Source organism: Staurois parvus, unplaced genomic scaffold (assembly GCF_062004578.1).
Source record: "Staurois parvus isolate SC_StPar_1 unplaced genomic scaffold, SC_StPar_1.0 ptg000503l, whole genome shotgun sequence".
Taxonomy (NCBI): Eukaryota; Metazoa; Chordata; class Amphibia; order Anura; family Ranidae; genus Staurois; species Staurois parvus.
This window is the reverse complement of record NW_028318299.1, coordinates 379,734-399,154: the sequence shown is the minus strand read 5'-3', so window position 1 is coordinate 399,154 and position 19,421 is coordinate 379,734. Positions and strand designations below refer to the sequence as shown.

Here is a 19,421-nt window from a genome sequence, read left to right as displayed (position 1 = left end):
TATAAAAGGTACGGACTTAAAAATATTGAAAACAATTTTTGGAATTGAAATTTGGACCACTGGTGTTACATGTTCAACGCTCACAAACACTTTAAAAAAGCACCTCATGTTTTTTTGTAAATGTGCGTGACCAACCTTGGGTCAGGAAGCTGGAAGTTTCTGCGGCACTTAGCATTTTTTTTTACACTACAATGCTGCCATATCTATGGGTTCTGTACCTATCAATTGCATTGTGACCCACGATAAATGCTTAGTAGTCCCTGTTCAGGCTAACAAAGTCCAATTAATTGAATGCCGCTGACTAGTGAGGGTGATGGCTGGGGAAAGGTTTGTCTGGACCCAAAGCACACTGTAGAAATATGGAGAGATAGTCCTGCCACTGCACACCGTGCTCGATCCAAATGATTAGCAGGTAAAAGCAACCTCAGCTCGATTCCTCCTAGCCATGCTCCCCACGTGTTTCGCCCCTCTCCTGGGACTTAATCATGGAGGTGTACGGTGGCCAGGTGTATGGTGACCAGGCTATATCTTCCTATTTCTATCAGTTGCATTGTTACTGTTGTATGAGGTGGTTTGGGACATTTTAGGGGAGGAAAAACTGCCTCCAAGAGTCCTGTTTGCTAACTGCGGAGACTAACCCTAACATTTTAAATTTTATATGGGATTTCAGTGATTAGGTTTAGAAGGGATCAAAAGACTGCCGGACAGTTTAGGCCTGAAGATGGCTTTTTGACTTACCAAGTTTGTCAGACAGCAGGTCTATCTCGTCATCGTAGAGGGAATCGGTGACATCGGTGATATTAATTCGGCCTCTGTTTTTGCTGTGATACAATACGGCGAATTGCCATTGGTTGAGGGATTTTATCAGGTCATAGCGATTGTAATTAGATATGTAGAATGGAAGAACCTTACAGCATTCGTTTAGCTGGTCCATTAACCAGGCATAGTCAGATTCATCGGACCTGGAGAATATTCCAACGTTTTGTGTCATTCTTAGATGTTCTAGGAAACACAAGTCTGTGTAAAAAAAAATAGAAAAATACCAAGTGAGTTATTATATAAATTGGCCATTTTCTGTTTTCCTGACCTCTTTCTAAGGTGCCTTCGGAAGACCCCAAGCTTTTTACCCAGCAGGACATCAGAAAATAAAATGGAACTTGGGGCAAGTGGGCAAAATGGAATTCTGGGCAAAAAGTAAAATTATAATTATGATGTGTCCCCCAGTAGTGTTATAACTTGTCGATCCTGCCAGCCGATTTGTTATTTTTCAATTTCCGGTAATAGAGTGACAATGCTGTCAGTCTGCCTTTCTCCCTGTGGAAAGGGTAGTGTTAGGGGGGCGTGTATTTTTAAAATCCAACTTGGGGCACCATGCGAGGCCTCCCCACAATGCAAAGCCTTTTTTATGCTCCCGCAGCCTTCCTTCATGATGTGTGACTGGTCCCCAGCTACCTCCTCTATAAATCTGGCATTGTACATATACAGCCTTTCCTTTACCCTAGAAATAACATGCGTTTGACCCCTGCAACACAAGAGTGATGGGGGGGCATGCAAGGCTATTTTTTTTGTAAGTCCCAGAGTTCAACTTTAAATTGGTTATGCTACTTTATTTTCTTAACAAAATCATATGAACAATATATATGAGAACTATTTACCTAATAGCCAACAGTATCATTTATTATAGGTACTTATATAGCGCCGTCAATTTGCGCAGCACTTTACATATACACGGCTCAAAAAAATTAAAGGAAGACTTTGAAAACCCATCAGATCTTAATGGGGAGAAATCTCCTGTTGGATCTCTATACTGACATGGACGGGGTGATGTGTTAGGAACGTAAGGACGCCCCATCGTTTGATGGAAATGAAAATGATCGACCTACAGAGGACTGAATTCAAAGACACCCCGAAAATCAAAGTGAAAAAATGATGCAGCAGGCAAGTCCATTTTGCTGAAATGTCATTGCAGCAACTCCGAATGGCCCTCAGTAGTTTGTGTGGCCCCCACGTGCTTGTATGCATGTCTGACAACGTTGGGGGAGGCTCCTAATGAGACAAAGGATGGTTTCCTGGGGTATTTCCTCCCAGATCTGGACAGTCTGAGGTGCACTGAGCTCCTGAACAGTCTGAGGTGCAACCTGGCAGAGTCGGATGGACCGAAACATGACATCCCAGAGGAGTTCTATTGGATTTAGGTCAGATGAGCATGGGGGCCATTCAATGGTATCAATTCCTTCATCCTTCAGGAACTGCCAGCATACTCTCGCCACATGAGGCCGGGCATTGTAGTGCACCAGGAGGAACCCAGGACCCACTGCACCAGCATAGGGTCTGACAATGGGTCCAAGGATTTCATCCCTGTACCTAATGGCAGTCAGGGTGCCATTGTCTAGCCTGTAGAGGTCTGTGTGCCCCTCGATGGATATGTCCCCCCAGACCATCACTGACCCACCACCAAAACGGTCATGCTGAACAATGTTACAGGCAGCAGAACATTCTCCACGGCTTCTCCAGACCCTTTCATGTCTGTCACATGTGCTCAGGGGGAACCTGCTCTCATCTGTGAAAAGCACAGGGTGCCAGTGGTGGACCTGCCAATTCTGGTGTTAAATGGCAAATGCCAATCCAGCTCTATGGTGCTGGGCAGTGAGCACAGGGCCCACTAGAGGATGTCGGGCCCTCAGGCCACCCTCATGAAGTCTGTTTCTGATTGTTTGGTCAGAGACATTCACACCAGTGGCCTGCTGGAGGTCATTTTGTAGGGTTCTGGCAGGGCTCATCCTGTTCCTCCTTGCACAAAGGAGCAGATAGCAGTTCTGCTGATGGGTTAAGGACCTTTTACGGCCCTGTCCAGCTCTCCTAGAGTAACTGCCTGTCTCCTGGAATCTCCTCCATGCTCTAGAGGCTGTGCTGGGAGACACAGCAAACCTTCTGGCAACGGCACACATTGATGTGCCATCCTGGAGGAGTTGGACTGCCTGTGCAACCTCTGTAGGGTCCAGGTGCAGTCAGAAAAGATGAGTAGGGACAAAAATGTCAGTGGCCCCCACCTGTAAAACAATTCCTGTTTTGGGGGTCATCTCACTGTTGCCCATCTAGTCCACCTGTTGTTCATTTCATTAACACCAAAGCACCTGAAATTGATTAACAACCCCCTCTGCTACTTACCTGACCAGATCAATATCCCAGGAGTGTCATGGACTTGATGCTAGACTCTGATTACAAAGTATGCTTTTTGTTTTTTTGAGCCGTGTATATCGTATAATACATAACAAAGTGAGCGCTACTATTGAGGAAGTAAAAATAAGCAGCTAATAGCACTAGAGGAGATCACAACCGCCTCTGGTATACGTAAATAAATGAAGTGCAGCGCTAAAAAACACAACAAGCAGAAAGTTTGATCTAAAAAGTTCGATCTATAAATACGTTATCAAATGTTCGTAAACATTGCAATCGGCATAAAAGCATAGTAGACACAGCTATGAGGGATCCGGAAGAAATGTGCAGGTGCTCAGGGTGCAGCAATAAATAATTTATGTAATAAAAGAAATACTCAGATGCATAAATATAAGAAAGGAAATATATCCTTATATAAAATAACCATTACTAATTCATTAAAAAATATATTCATAAAATAAGGAATAGAATAGCATAAAATGAATAGGATAGCTTAAAATTCTGTAAACTCAATATAAAAGCCCATATTCGTCAGTCCTAATTGTACAGTCAATAAAACCATAAAATAAATGAAAAAAGAGTCGATCAGCTTATTGGTGGGTATGCAAGATGCTAATTATTAGCTATAAAGCAATTAACATCGATCTCAATATTGTGTCCCCTGGGGTGTAGGGTATCCAATTCATAGACCCATTTTGTTTCTGCTTGTGATACGGCTCTGGTTTTATTCATGCCTCTCCAATGTGGTGATATCACATCAATTCCCACAAGGGTAAAACCCTGTCAGTTCGTCAAAAAATTCGGTGCCAGTCGGGGGGTTCACTACGTTAGGTGCTATTTGATGCCTGATTGCTGTCGCTTTCCGGAAAATAATCTCCGGTTTGTCAGGCAAGATTTTAGACAGTATGGGATCCAGTTTCAATAAGTTCCAATTTTTCTTTATAATATACCAGAAGATTTCTATACAGTTGATATAGTGGATAAGGAAACTGAGGACCTAAAAGGCCTATTCCTACAACTTAAAAATCTTGCCACAAGTGAAATTAAAACATTGTGGGATATTTATATCCTGAATAAATATATTAAAGAACAGATGGTCCCCAGATCATTGCGCTGGGATGTACGCCCAGACGCAGAAGACACGAATAGTCACTTGGAATGGTTCCAGTTCTTTAACCACTTCCTGTCCGGACACTTTTACCCCCTTCCTGTCCAGGGCAATTTTCAGCTTTCAGCGCTATCACACTTTGAATGACAATTGCGCGGTCATGCAACACTGTACCCATATGAATTTTTTACCATTTTTTTGAGACAGATAAAGCTTTATTTCGGTGGTATTTATTCACCGCTGGGATTTTTATTTTTTTTACTATGTAAATGAAAAAGTCCAAAAATTTTGAAAAAAAGTGTTTTTTTTAATAAAATTTGCAAATAAATAATATTTCATCATAAATCTTGGCCAAAATTTATTCCGTTATTTTTTTAGTAAAAAAAAAAAATCCAAATTAGTTTATAACCAAAAAATATAATTTTTAAACATTTTTTTTTACATTTTTATTTTATTATTTTTATATTATTATTTTTTTTTTTTTTTACATAATGTCACCCTAGCAGTACAGTGTCACCATGGTGACACTGTACTACTTGTGGGGGGTAATGAAGATTTTTTTTTTTTTTTTTACACTGATTGTTTTACACCCATATAGGGTGTAAAAGCAATCATTTCTCTTTCTCTCTGTCTGCATTCTTGCAGTCATTGAGAAATACTGAGTGAGCTGTGATTGGTCACAGCTTGTCACATGGTACAAGGCTGTTGTGAACCATGTGACCTCTGTGATCATTCACAGATTTGACACGTAGTAAGCAATGATGTCACAAGTGACATCTTGCTTACTACTTTACATGTGATCACTGATTCACCAATCAGTGATCACATGATCGGGACCTCGTACAGAGGTCCCGTCCGACGATCAGTGTTTCACTGTGTCCGGAGGACACAGCGGGCACCGGATCGCGGTGGTGCACACTCCCTGGGAGCGCGCACAGCTAGAAAAGGCGGGTGCCGTTTAGGAACGGCAACCCGCCCCTGGAGTGCCACCGCCCTGCCGTTTATAAACAGCAGGCGGACGGCAAGAGGTTAATAATGCTGGACTAGATCTGCTAAAATTCTTCATTATCAGGAAGAAGAAAAAACTTACACATCTAGATAATGAGATTAATCTCATAAGAGATAAATTGACCCCATTTAAGGATAAGGATAGCTATAATATAGAATCAAATAAACTCAAAATACATTTGGAGGGGATAGAAAAGGAACAAAGGATAAAGAAAAAAGAAAAAGTTCCGTAGGGATTTTAAGGATTATTCAGACCAAGAGGTTTTTATCTGGCAGAAACAGAAAGACCCTGCTTTACCAAAAACCCCTATCATCAACACTTCCAAAACTAATTTTAAAAAACCCAATTCTAAGCCTTCTAACTTGTATAATAAGGAGCAATATTCCAATAGATTCCAACCTCTACGGGACAATATTGGCTCCAGAGAGTTATATAGACATCCTAATGCCCATACTAATTATGCAAGGGATAGGATCCCCACTGATTACTATACCCCTCCGAGAAACACTAATTGGTCAACAATTTTGACCGACCTAACCAGTACTATCATTCTGACTATAATTCTGCCAACCCAACCCCACGGAAATTTAAAGACAATAGAGGAAATAAACACCCCCTTCCTAATAACCCTCCTCAAAAGAGGTAACAAATTAACCCCCAAAGCAATTAGCAGAATCATCGTAAGAATCCTCAAAATCCTGCCCCCAAAAACTCATATCAACCTCAATATCCCAAACAGCCTTTTTTAGAGGAGGGCCACTCAAGAAAAAGGAGAGGTACGGGAGAGGAAAGAGAAGGGGAAGAAGGGCGTATAGACACCTCAAAAAAGAGGAAAATGTAGTAGGCAAGGGTATCTTTAATTTGAGTGATACGCATCTAATTGATAATGAACTACGCCTCCTTGATAAAGGACTCAAATACGCACCTGCAAAGAAATTGAATACATTTTAACACATATATTGATGTGCATAAATTTGCCAGACAATTGTCTTTAAAACGATACTTTCTTAATAATCCAATTACAAGTAATGCTATTTCTAATGGTTTTGTGCATTCGAACCTACGGAATGCATCTACCTATAATCCACCACCTCAAGCACATTCTTGTGTTAATCTCTTCAGGGATAAGGTCCTAAAAGATCTTAGAAGTATCCCTGTTAGGGATTCATATAAAGGAGCAGGTGACAGTGTGGCAATCAAGTCTTTACTTGAAAGAAAGGATCTGGTTGTCAGACCAGCTGATAAGGGAGGGGGTGTGGTGGTCCTCAACAAGGCCCAATACATCACTGAGGTTAATAACATCGTGAGTGACAGCACTACATATAGGCCTTTACCACGTGATCCAATGTTAGGTTATAAGAAGGAGCTTAAGAAGATCATCACTAAAGGTTATGATCTGAATATCTTAACCATTAGCCGCCTGGCCAATGGCCGTTTGGCGGCTTCAAAAGTGTCTCTTCATTCCGGGAGCACGCCATTTGGCGTGCTCCCGCACATGCGCCGTTTGCGCTATTGCAGAGCGGCGCAGCAGTGCAATCTGTCATCGGCCGTGCACCTCGGACACGGCCGATGACAGATCCGAGTACCGGCTCCCGTTGCAGGTACCATGTGACCTGCTGTGACCAATCACAGCAGGTCACATGACAGTTGTATACAATGGATGGCTTCATTCATGATGCCATCCATTGTATACTAGTGCCTAGCTGTGAATGGTCACAGCTAATCACATGCACATGTCATGTGATTAGCTGTGACCAAATCACAGCTAATCACAAAAAAAAAAAAAAAAAAAAAAAAAAGCTGAATGAATCGATTTCATTCAGCTAAATGCTTGCTTATAGCAAAGTAATTCTTTGCTATAAGCAAATTGTGTAAAAAAAAAAAAAAAATACTGATCACTTCCCCAAAGTAGTACAATGTTACTATGGTAACATTGTACTATTTTGGTCATAGTAAAATATGAAAAAAAATCTTAAAAAAAATAAAAAAAATGTAATAAAAAATTAAATATAATAAAAAAATAAAAAAAAATTAAAAAAAATATATATATATTTTTTTTCATACTGTCACCAGTCAGTGTCCCTGTTCACCGCCATGCCAGTTATATGATGACGCTGTACTGCACTGGTGACAGTATGTAAAAAAAAAAATAGTGAAAATAATTTTTTTCATTTTTTCATTTTCGGAAACATTATGACAAAAAAATACAACTTCAAAAAACTCGCCATTCCTCTTATGAAGTACGTTGGACTGTCTACTCTGCAAAAAGGGGTCATTTGGGGATATCTGTACTATTCTGACATTCTTGGACCTCAAGAAATTAGATTGGCCGTCAGTACTTCAGGATTGATCAATATTCAGATCTATACCATAGTTTGTAAACTCTATAACTTTCCTACAAACTAAATAATACATCCTAATTTGGGTTATTTTCACCAAAGACATGTAGCAGAATACATCTCGGCCTAAATTTATGAAGAACAATTATTTATTTGTAAACTTTTATAACAGAAACAAAGAAAAATGTGTTTTTTTTTCAAAATTTTTGGTCTTTTTTTGTTAATTTAGCAAAAAATTAAAAACCCAGCGTCGATTAAATACCACCAAAAGAAAGCTCTAGTTGTGTGAAGAAAATGATAAAATTTTAGTTTGGGTACAATGTTGTATGACCGCGCAATTGTCATTCAAAGTGTGAGAGCGCTGAAACGTGAAAAATGGCCTGGGCAGGAAGGGGGAAAATTGCACGGTATTGAAACGGTTAAACAAGAAAGAGAAAGCTTTCTTGTGCCCTTCAGCACCTAAATTGCCTATATTATACATCTTGCCCAAGATACATAAGGACCCAGACCATCCACCGGGCCGTCCGATTATTAGTGGGATCGGATCCCTCAGCTCCAAGATAGGGGAATATATAGATTACTATCTCCAACCGTTGGTGGTGCAAACCCCATCTTACCTTCGTGACACGAAGCAGGTGTTAAATATTTGTAGCATTTTAAGCACATCACCTAATACTTACCTGGTTACCGCTGACGTAGCCTCTCTTTATACTAACATCGACCACGTTGATGGTATGGAGGCTGTGGATTTCTATCTCACTAATTATAGCACTTTACCCGTGGCACAAAAACACTTTCTCTTGGAGTTACTTGAATTTGCAATGGACCACAATTACTTCTGGTTTGACCAGTCATATTACTTGCAGATTAACCTCCTTGGCGGTTTTCCCGAGTGTAGCTCGGGGTAGAATTTCTATACCAAGAACGGTAACCCCGAGCTACACTCGGGCTTACCATGCAGCGTTCTCTGGGGGTCCCTGCAGCACTTACCTTGTCCTTCGCTCCCACGATGGGTCCCCTGCAGCATTTCTGTCCATCTCCTCCGGCGGATGCCGGCATCTGGCTTCTGTGTTCCGGTCCCTGTGACGTCGGAACGTTCGGGCGGCGGAACCGGTGGGAAATTTGAAATTTTTAAAAAATGAAATTTTTGCTGTCATTGCTTTTTCACTGCATTTCACATACATTTTGTCCCCACTGCTTTGTCCTGCGCCCTGCCTGCATTTTGTCTGTTCTTTCTGCCTGGAAACTTAGAAAAGTCCATGGCGGCCAAAAAGCATCCCTTTACGTCAAAAGCAGTTTTAGAACAGCGATAGTAAATCAGAACCACTTGCAGAATTGAGTGATAATGATTTGTGGGGAAATTCGTCATCAGACACTGAAAACGATTTTGCGACTTTGCTCAGCGATGTGCGAATTTGCCTCTGTATTTCAAATTTCAGTGTTTTTGGTTTGATTATATTATTGAATTAAATTTATTATTATTATATTATTATTTTTTATGATTATTTATTAAATTATAATTTATGATTTCGTGTTTCAAGTTTTATCATATCCGGAATGTTTAATAGACTCTTTTTCGGATAGATTTCAGTGAGTTATTCCTAAAAATTACAGCCTACAATAAAAAACGACATATTTCCATGCAAAAAAATGGTACCGCTTTCAGCACAAAATTCCTGACATAATCATACCGCCAGGGAGGTTAAGGGGGTTGCAATGGGGGCCAAGTTTGCCCCCAGTCTAGCGAACCTCTTTATGTCTCGATGTGAAGAGGATCTTATTTACGCTAGAGACTGGCCGAAACTAGTCATGTATAAGAGGTACATTGACGATATTATTCTCCTCTGGAATAGGGAGAAGGAATCTCTGGTTAACTTTTTCACTAACCTTAATAACAATAAGCTCAATATCAGTCTCACGTCAGTCCGAAATTTTTAGATCTTACACTTATTAATTTTAATGGCAAAATTGTAACAAAATCGTTTTTTAAAAGTACAGAAATAGCTACATTCCAACCAGTAGCTGTCATCACCCTAACTGGTTGAGTAACATTCTGAAAGGACAGTTCATGCGTATCCGACGCAACTGTACAGATATGGATACTTACTTTGATCAAGCTATGATACTGAAGAAAAGGTTCCTGGAAAAGGGCTACAAGGAGGATATTCTGGATAACACTATACAGATGATTGCCCAATGTGACAGAAATGCTATGCTATCTAATAAACCCAGACCAATAGAATCAAGGGTCTGCCCCTTTGTCACAACATTTTCCACACAGTTTAGACAGATTGGGGGAATTTTAAAGAAAGATTGGAACTTATTGAAACTGGATCCCATACTGTCTAAAATCTTGCCTGACAAACCAGAGATTATTTTCCGGAAAGCGACAGCAATCAGGCATCAAATAGCACCTAACGTAGTGAACCCCCCGACTGGCACCACATTTTTTGACGAACTGAAAGGGTTTTACCCTTGTAATAAATGTATTATCTGTAAATATATCGGTATTAGGAAATGCAGAATCAACAACTTTGAATCTTTCACAACCGGGAAAACATACATCATCAACCGGTTTATTTCATGTAACAGTAAATTTGTGGTGTATCTCTTCCAATGTCCATGCTATAAACAGTATGTGGGGCGCACGACTAGACGACTTTGTGACCGGTTAAGAGAACATGTAGCCAACATCAAGAAGGGCTACAGAGAGCATTCACTCTCTAATCATTATAGAAAGCTCCACAATAATGACCCCTCCTCCCTTAAGTTTGTGGGAATTGATGTGATATCACCACATTGGAGAGGCATGAATAAAACCAGAGCCGTATCACAAGCAGAAACAAAATGGGTCTTTGAATTGGATACCCTACACCCCAGGGGACACAATATTGAGATCGATGTTAATTGCTTTATAGCTAATAATTAGCATCTTGCATACCCACCAATAAGCTGATCGACTCTTTTTTCATTTATTTTATGGTTTTATTGACTGTACAATTAGGACTGACGAATATGGGCTTTTATATTGAGTTTACGGAATTTTAAGCTATCCTATTCATTTTATGCTATTCTATTCCTTATTTTATGAATATATTTTTTAATGAATTAGTAATGGTTATTTTATATAAGGATATATTTCCTTTCTTATATTTATGCATCTGAGTATTTCTTTTATTACATAAATTATTTATTGCTGCACAATGAGCACCTGCACATGCCATGGATAAATTAGTGTCACTTCCCCCACAAATTCACCAATCCTGGTGATAAATTACTGAATAGGGGGATTTGCTATTATTATTACCTCCCTGGGACTGAGAGCCACTATTTGTGGCACACAAGCGTTTTTGTATACGCTTGGATGGCTGTGCATAGATATACCTCAGCTATCGTTTTTATCTCCTTGGCAAAGAAATGGTGTCTCTAAATGCAGATAATCCGGTCCTTTTCGATAGCGGTGGGGAATTTTGTATATTAGTAATTATCCCCGTTCTTTGACCGGCCGCTAATATAACTGTACATAATAATGTTATTATTATTATTATTGTTTTTTGCTACATTTTATGTAATATTTTAAACGAAATTGGAGACCTGTGCACCCGGAGCACCTTTTTATGCCGTGGGTATGTTAGTATTATTCCCCTTACCAATCACCACTTTGGTGCTGAACTATCTGGGAAGAGGTTTGTGGTTATAATATCCTGATGTGAATTGGAGTTATTACTTTAATCAACTCCCTTGGGATCATGAGCCACTCTCTCTGGCTCAAATGCGCCTTTCAGTGTGCTCTGTCAGCGATGTGTAATGCGCCTCGGCTGACAGTTCTGTGTATCCACGGTAAAATGGCGCCTTGACGTGCGCGCATGCGCAGTTGCCTAGTCTTTCCGAAAATGGCGGCGAGTTAGTGTGCATGCGCGACTCCCGTTTTTTATTATTTAACCATTTCAATACCGTGCAATTTTACACCTTCCTGCCCAGGACATTTTTCAGGTTTCAGCGCTCTCACACTTTGAATGACAATTGCGCGGTCATACAACATTGTACCCAAACTAAAATTTTATCATTTTCTTCACACAACTAGAGCTTTCTTTTGGTGGTATTTAATCACCGCTGGGGTTTTTATTTTTTGCTAAATTAACAAAAAAAGACCAAAAATTTTGAAAAAAAACACGTTTTTCTTTGTTTCTGTTATAAAAGTTTACAAATAAATAATTGTTCTTCATAAATTTAGTCCGAGATGTATTCTGCTACATGTCTTTGGTGAAAATAACACAAATTAGGATGTATTATTTAGTTTGTAGGAAAGTTATAGAGTTCACAAACTATGGTATAGATCTGAATATTGATCAATCCTGAAGTACTGACAGCCAATCTAATTTCCTGAGGGCCAAGAATGTCAGAATAGTACAGATATCCCCCAAATGACCCCTTTTTGCAGAGTAGACAGTCCGACGTACTTTATAAGAGGAATGGCGAGTTTTTTGAAGTTGTATTTTTTTGTCATAATTTTTCGGAAAATAAAAAAATGTAAAAAATTATTTTCACTATTTTTTTTTTTTACATAATGTCACCAGTGCAGTACAGCGTCATCATATAACTGGCATGGCGGTGAACAGGGACACTGACTGGTGACAGTATGAAAAAAAAAATATATATATATATTTTTAATTTTTTTTATTTTTTTATTATTTTTAATTTTTTATTACAATTTTTTTAATTTTTTTTAAAGTTTTTTTTCCATATTGTACTATGACCAAAGTAGTACAATGTTACCATAGTAACATTGTACTACTTTGGGGAAGTGATCAGTATTTTTTTTTTTTTTTTTACACAATTTGCTTAAAGCAAAGAATTACTTTGCTATAAGCAAGCATTTACCTGAATGACATCGATTCATTCAGGTTTTTTTTTTTGGGCTTAGCTGTGATTTGGTCACAGCTAATCACATGACATGTGCATGTGATTAGCTGTGACCATTCACAGCTAGGCAGTAGTATACAATGGATGGCATGAATGAAGCCATCCATTGTATACAACTGTCATGTGACCTGCTGTGATTGGTCACAGCAGGTCACATGGTACCAGCAACGAGGTCGGTACTCAGATCTGTCATCGGCCGTGTCCGAGGTACACGGCCGGTGACAGATCGCGCCGCTGCGAGGCTCCGCATTAGCGCAAACTGCGCATGTGCGGATGCACGCCAATGCCGCAGCACTTCTGAAGCCGCCAAACGGCCATTGGCCGGGCGGCTAATGGTTAAGCATTTGGCTTCTGTCACAGAGCTGTCAGTATCCCCCCTTAGCACGAAAGGCCTCAGGAGGAACTGACAGCCTGTGACGCCCCATTGCCGCTCAGACCACGAGGAGGTCTGGCGGCCACCTGATTTCTCGGTCAGTAATACACTTTCCTTCATTCTGTGTTTTCTGGCACTTGCCAGCACCATTACTGACCTGCCCTGTACTGAATTTTTTATTAATAAAATACTTGACATACTACACCATGGGTACTCTCCCACTTTTTGCCCCTCATTGAGGGGTCAGCAGACACAGCTACATACTACATCCAGAGGAGGGAATCCTTCACCTGGAGGGAACCTTTGCCCGGCTGACTCATCCTGATCCTAAGGAGGCCCTGTAAGTCCAGCAGATCGGTTGATGACATCCCTTCCTGAGGGAGAACGACATCTGTGGGATTTAATAAACACATGCGCATTTCCTATGCGCGCTCGGTGAGTGCGCATTTCTGCCATTTCTTCCGGATCCCTCATAGCTGTGTCTACTATGCTTTCATACCGATTGCAATGTTTACGAACATTTGATAACGTATTTATAGATCGAACTTTTTAGATCAAACTTTCTGCTTGTTGTGTTTTTTAGCGCTGCACTTTATTTATTAGTGTATATCGTATATTCACATCAGTCCCTAACCCTCAAGGAGCGTACAAGTCCCATATATACATACACATACAAGGGACAATTCAGATAGGAGACAATTAACCTACCAGCATGTCTTTGGAGTGTGGGAGGAAACACAGGCACAGGGAGAACATGCAAACTCCAGGCAGGTGATGCTGTGGTTGAACCAATGACCCTAGCAGGGGCGGACTGACCATTTGGAAACTCGGGCACTGCCTGAAGGCCCAGGGTCAGTAGGGGGGCCCCATAAGATGCCCCTGGTACCTTTTTCATAGGCTTTGTATCTGTTGTATAATAATATATCTCTTGTTCCCTCCCAGACTCCCCCACCTGTCTCTCCTCTTCCTATCTGATCTGGTATCTGTTGTATAATAATATTTCTGTTGCAGATTGTTGTATAATATTGTGTCTGTTGCATATTGTTGTACCTGTTGTATGAAGATATATCTGTTGTTTCCTCCCAGCCTGTTTCTTTACGTCTCCCTGTCTGATCTGTTATCTTACCCCCCCCGTTACCCCTTTGCAGGATCTCTGAACTTACTGTGAATGTTGGGGTCCCGTCTTCTCCTGATAATAAAAGAAAAGATTCTGGTGAAAGTGAAACTAACTGCAAGAGGAGGAGGAGGAAGAGAGGGAGGGAGGACATGCTGTATAAAGAGCATACCACAATGAGAATATTTACCTCTCACAGACGACCGTGTGTTTAGCGCGCATTCAGGCATTTTTGAGTGTTTTTGCACATTCTTCTTCTTTTTGGGCTAGGAAAGCCAGTTACCAGGCAAGAAAATGCACAAAAATGCATGTTACACTATTTTTCAGGCACTTTCAGTGAGGTCTACTGGGGCCAAAACATGTCACTTTGCCCCAAAGGAGCTCATGTACTTTTTCGGGCATATTCAAGGGCATATTTAAATATTAAAAAAAGGAAATCTTCGGGGTAGATTTATTGAAACTGGAGCTGTCTGAATCTGGTGCAGCTGTACATGGGAGCCAATCAGCTTCCATCTTCAACTTATTTATTTATTTCAGGAACTTATATAGCGCTATCAATTTACGCAGCGCTTCACATATATATATTGTACATTCACATCAGTCCCTAACCCTCAAGGGGCGTACAATCTATGGTCCCTAACTCACATTCATACATACACATACTAGGGACAATTTAAACAGGAGCCATTAACCTATCAGCATGTCTCTGGAGTGTGGGAGGAAACCAGGGTACCTGGAGAAAACCCACACAGGCACGGGGAGAACATACAAACTCCAGGCAGGTGGTGCTGTGGTTGGGATTTGAACCAATGATCTTAGTAGTGCCAGGTGGAAGTGCTAACCATTCAGCCACTGTGCTGCCCAATGAAGATTGACGGTATAACCTGGAAGCTGATTGGTTTCCATGCAGAGCTGCACTAGATTTTGTCCCACTGAAGTTTTAGTAAATCAACTCCATAGCATTGAGTGCGACTTTCAAGAATGTTGCAGCATGAATATTAGTAAATAAGGTGAAGCAAAGTTCACTTTGTATACTCAACCATGTGTGAGGAAAATTAAAAAAAAAAGAGAAAGAAAACAAAAAAAATAGATTTTTGCTGGAAAATGATTGGTTGAGTGAAATCAGCTTTACTCTATTCTCTAGGTTCAGGGAGCAGTCCCAAGTAATCAGCCTCTACTCATTTAGGACTCATTAAGGGCCAGTTCCCACCAGACGCGGTGCTGGAAACCTGCATTCTGTGCGCTTTTTCCTTTACTGCATTCAAAATGCACTGCCAGTTGTGATCTGCATCAGGTGCCAATATTAAGTTAATGACACCCCAAATGCAGTCCTTCCTAAAGCGGTGCTGGACGCTGCACCTGCCCCTCCTGAAGCGGTGCTGGATGCTGCGCCTGTCCCTCCTGAAGTGGGCTGGACGCTGCACCTGTCCCTCCTGAAGCGGGACTGGACGCTGCACCTGCCCCTCCTGAAACGGGACTGGACGCTGCACCTGTCCCTCCTGAAGTGGGGCTGGATGCTACACCTGTCCCTCCTAAAGCGGGGCCGGACTGCACCTGTCCCTCCTGAAGTGGGACTGGACGCTGCACCTGTCCCTCCTGAAGCGGGACTGGACGCTGCACCTGTCCCTCCTGAAGTGGGGCTGGATGCTGCACCTGTCCCTCCTGAAGCAGTGCTGGATGCTGCACCTGTCCCTCTTGAAGCAGTGCTGGATGCTGCACCTGTCCCTCCTGAAGCGGGACTGGACGCTGCACCTGTCCCTCCTGAAGCGGGACTGGACGCTGCACCTGTCCCTCCTGAAGTGGGACTGGATGCTACACCTGTCCCTCCTAAAGCAGGGCTGGATGCTGCACCTGTCCCTCCTGAAGCAGTGCTGGATGCTGCACCTGTCCCTCCTGAAGTGGGGCTGGATGCTGCACCTGTCCCTCCTGAAGCAGTGCTGGATGCTGCACCTGTCCCTCCTGAAGCAGTGCTGGATGCTGCACCTGTCCCTCCTGAAGCAGTGCTGGATGCTGCACCTGTCCCTCTTGATGCAGTGCTGGATGCTGCACCTGTCCCTCCTGAAGTGGGGCTGGATGCTGCACCTGTCCCTCCTGAAGCAGTGCTGGATGCTGCACCTGTCCCTCCTGAAGCAGTGCTGGATGCTGCACCTGTCCCTCCTGGGTGCACTAAAGCATGGGGAGGGACGTACTGCAGCTAGACGGCCCTGTGTGCAGTAATGATGGGAAGTTCATACTACTCATTGTCAGTATATTTTTGGACTCACAGAATGTTGCTGACATTTGGATAGTCAACATCATCAAAGTGAATCTAAAGCCAAAACATTTTTTATATTTTACATGCAGTGAGGAAGAATTAACAACCTCTGCCATGGCTTTATTGCTGTTCCCCCAAGGTAAAGGCATCATCTCTGTGTGTCTTGGTGTTGTCACTGAGACAGAAACTGATGGAAATCTGAATATTCTGAGTTTTCACCAGAACAGAAAGTGAAGAGATATTTTCCATCAGGAATAATTGTGTGACAGAAAATTCCCCTCAATGCTGAAACATCACTTTCTCTTTTGTCTACATGGCAGAAATTGGATTAAAGTGATTTTTAAGCCAAAAGGTTTTTTTTTTAACTTCATTTCATTCTATGGATCAAGGTAAAAAAAACCTTCTGCATGCAGCTCCCTCCCCAGCCACCATTATACTTACCTAAGCCTGATCTGAATATAACATTCTGTATGAGAGCAGCGGCTCTCCCAGCTCTCTCTCTACTCATAGCTGCAAACACAGCTGCAGGAGCCATTGGCTTCCACTGTTGTTAATGACAGCCAGTAAGGAGGGAGTGGGGGCAGGGTCGAACCACCTCTGTGTGTCTTCTATGGAGCCAGCTCAGGAGAGAGCACAAGTGGTTTGCTATGGGGGCACTTGGTGGGGAGCCAAAAGCACCAGCAGGGGACCTGAGAACAGGAGGATTGGGGCTGCTCTGTGCAAAACCATTACACAGAGCAGGTAAGTATAAGTGCTTATAAGTATTACCTCTGTTCCCCTTTTAACTGTAATAAAACTAAATTCATCCTATTATATAAAGAACAGGCCTAATGTGGACACCTTGAATGAAGGAGAAACACACACTTGTGGTTGTACCTTTTTTTTTTTTTTTTTTTTGTAAAAGCGGGTGTAGCTCTTCAGATGGACCTATTACAATTTACCTCTGCCATAAAAGAATTGTAATCTTAACAGGCAATTTTGAGATGCTGAGCTATGTGGAAGATCCTCACATTTAACACATTGCTCTAAGATGTCCAAGGAGTATTAACCACTGCATAAAAGCATTTTAAGACCTCTTAAAATGTAAGAGGTCCATCAAAAGAGCTCCACCTGCCCCTTGCCTAGGTGAGTATGATAGCTCCTCCACTCCTCAAACCTCCTGGGATATGCACCTACCACATACCGGGAGCCATCAGTTTTAATACAGCGGCTAAAAAAGAGTGGGTGGCCTGACTTTATTTTTTGAAGAAAACTCCGCTTAAAAGGATTATGGAGTATGCATAGAAGGAGTATGGAGTATGCATAGAAGGAGTATGGAGTATGCATAGAAGGAGTATGGAGTATACAGGTTTGCTTTACCCAGATTACATCAAGGAGATTTATCCATAAGGCTGTGATGACATCTTAAAGATCTCCTCTTTGGAGTGCGTTCTTTGGAATTGTATCATACCCTGGTGATTTTTAAGGCGTGATTATTAATTCAATTTGGTAATGGTATTTACTCCTTACACAATAGAAGTGTGCACAGATATTGACACTTGTTGTTTGATGTTTGTTTTTGCACTGATTCACTGTCACAGTTGACACATTAACTCACTTTTTCACTGTCAGTGGTCATGTGTGTTTTTTACACAGTGTATTGTTTATATATTGGTTTATCAAGGATAACGCACTATGTAAATTTTCTTTTTTTGAGGTTTACTTTGTTCATGGGAGTCACTTGGAAGGCTCAAACACCAGGATTTTTTTGGAATTACCACTTTATAACCTTATAATTTTTGAAGGACACAAGTATATGATTTTATACACTGATTTGAATTTGGCGATTATTGTTTATTATGGAGACTTTTTGATATTTTATTTTTTGATTCTTTATTTATTTTTCATGATTTGGGGAATTGTATATGGTATAGGTAGCATATGTTAAGTAAGTCACAACTTGTAAAAATAGCAGTGACATCATGACAGTGCTGCACATACTCTGTGCAGAAGGCAGCACTGTTGGAGCGACCCAGCAGGCCCCACCTAATTCTGACTGCCTGCAGAAAACTACAGGAGGCAGAGATAAGAACAGTCATCTAAAAATTGAAGATCCTAAGAGAAAAATAGCCTAAGAACATTCAATCTTGAGAGTTAACATTCACCATTAGAAAAAATAGCCTGGACGCTGTAGGCTATGAATATTCGACCAGCGGGAGACCACTGCACTGTGTATAGTTTATGGACTCTCCTGTGCAAAAGGCTGAATGAATCTCCAGCTGCACTGTGAGTAATATTAGCACTGCTAATTGTGACAGTTTCCTGCTGGTTGTTAGGGAGCTGGCACCTGCCAGTGTCCTAACAACTAGTGACTCATTCGCACTTTGCAAATTCAGCCAGGGATTGTAAGCTCTAACAGGCAGGGCCCTCTGTTTCCTCTTGTACCAAATTGTATTGTAACTGTCTACCTTCATTTTGTAAAGCGCTGCACAAACTGTTGGCGATATATAAATCCTGTTTAATAAAATAATAATAAATTGCTGATGGAAAGGTGAATATGTACACACAGTGGGGAAATTGTAAACCAAAAAAATGCATCCCCCCTTTAGGTTCATACTAGACCCTTTAGGTCTGATGTGGATTTTAAGAGCCACCTCATGAAAAGACAAGGTGTGGAGTCCACCCCAAATTCCATACCAGGCCTTTCCAGTCTGAAATAGATTTAAAAGTGGTATACCATGCAAAAATAAAACCAAGAAAAAAGTGTAGGCTTCCCCGAAATTATTGTTATTATTCAAGATTTATACAGCGCCAAAAGTTTGCCCAGCACTTTACAACATGAGGGCAGACAATACAGTTACAATACAATTCAATACAAGAGGAATCAGGGGGCTCTGCTCATTAGAGCTTACAATCTAAAAGAAAGGACCCATATCCAAGCTTGCAGCCTGGGTGGCCAGGAAAGGGGGAGCATAACAAGGGTGTACCCCCCTCCCTCCTGAACCACATCAGGCCATATGCCCTCAATATAGGGGCTACCTTGCCAGGGGCGAGTCCCATGCAAAACACCTTGACTCTAAATTGGTGAGGACAAGGGCTTCTTCCCCAACATCCTGGCCCGGTGTTTGTAGTGATTTGCAGGCAG

General features: G+C 41.4%; 1 protein-coding gene across 2 annotated transcripts in view; it reads right to left on the bottom strand.

Moving 5' to 3' along the window:
- LOC149451950 (uncharacterized) overlaps window positions 1-14,156 on the bottom strand; it is a 46,548-nt gene extending 32,392 nt beyond the window's left edge. For both annotated transcript variants that reach the window (XM_089689905.1, XM_089689906.1), the window contains exons 1-2: window positions 14,093-14,156; window positions 739-1,017 (exon numbers count right to left, since the gene is read on the bottom strand). In XM_089689905.1, the coding sequence (XP_089546031.1) occupies window positions 739-991 (253 nt within the window). In that variant the 5' untranslated portion in view covers window positions 992-1,017; window positions 14,093-14,156. The remainder of the gene's footprint in view (window positions 1-738; window positions 1,018-14,092) is intronic.
- Window positions 14,157-19,421: the final 5,265 nt, after the last annotated feature.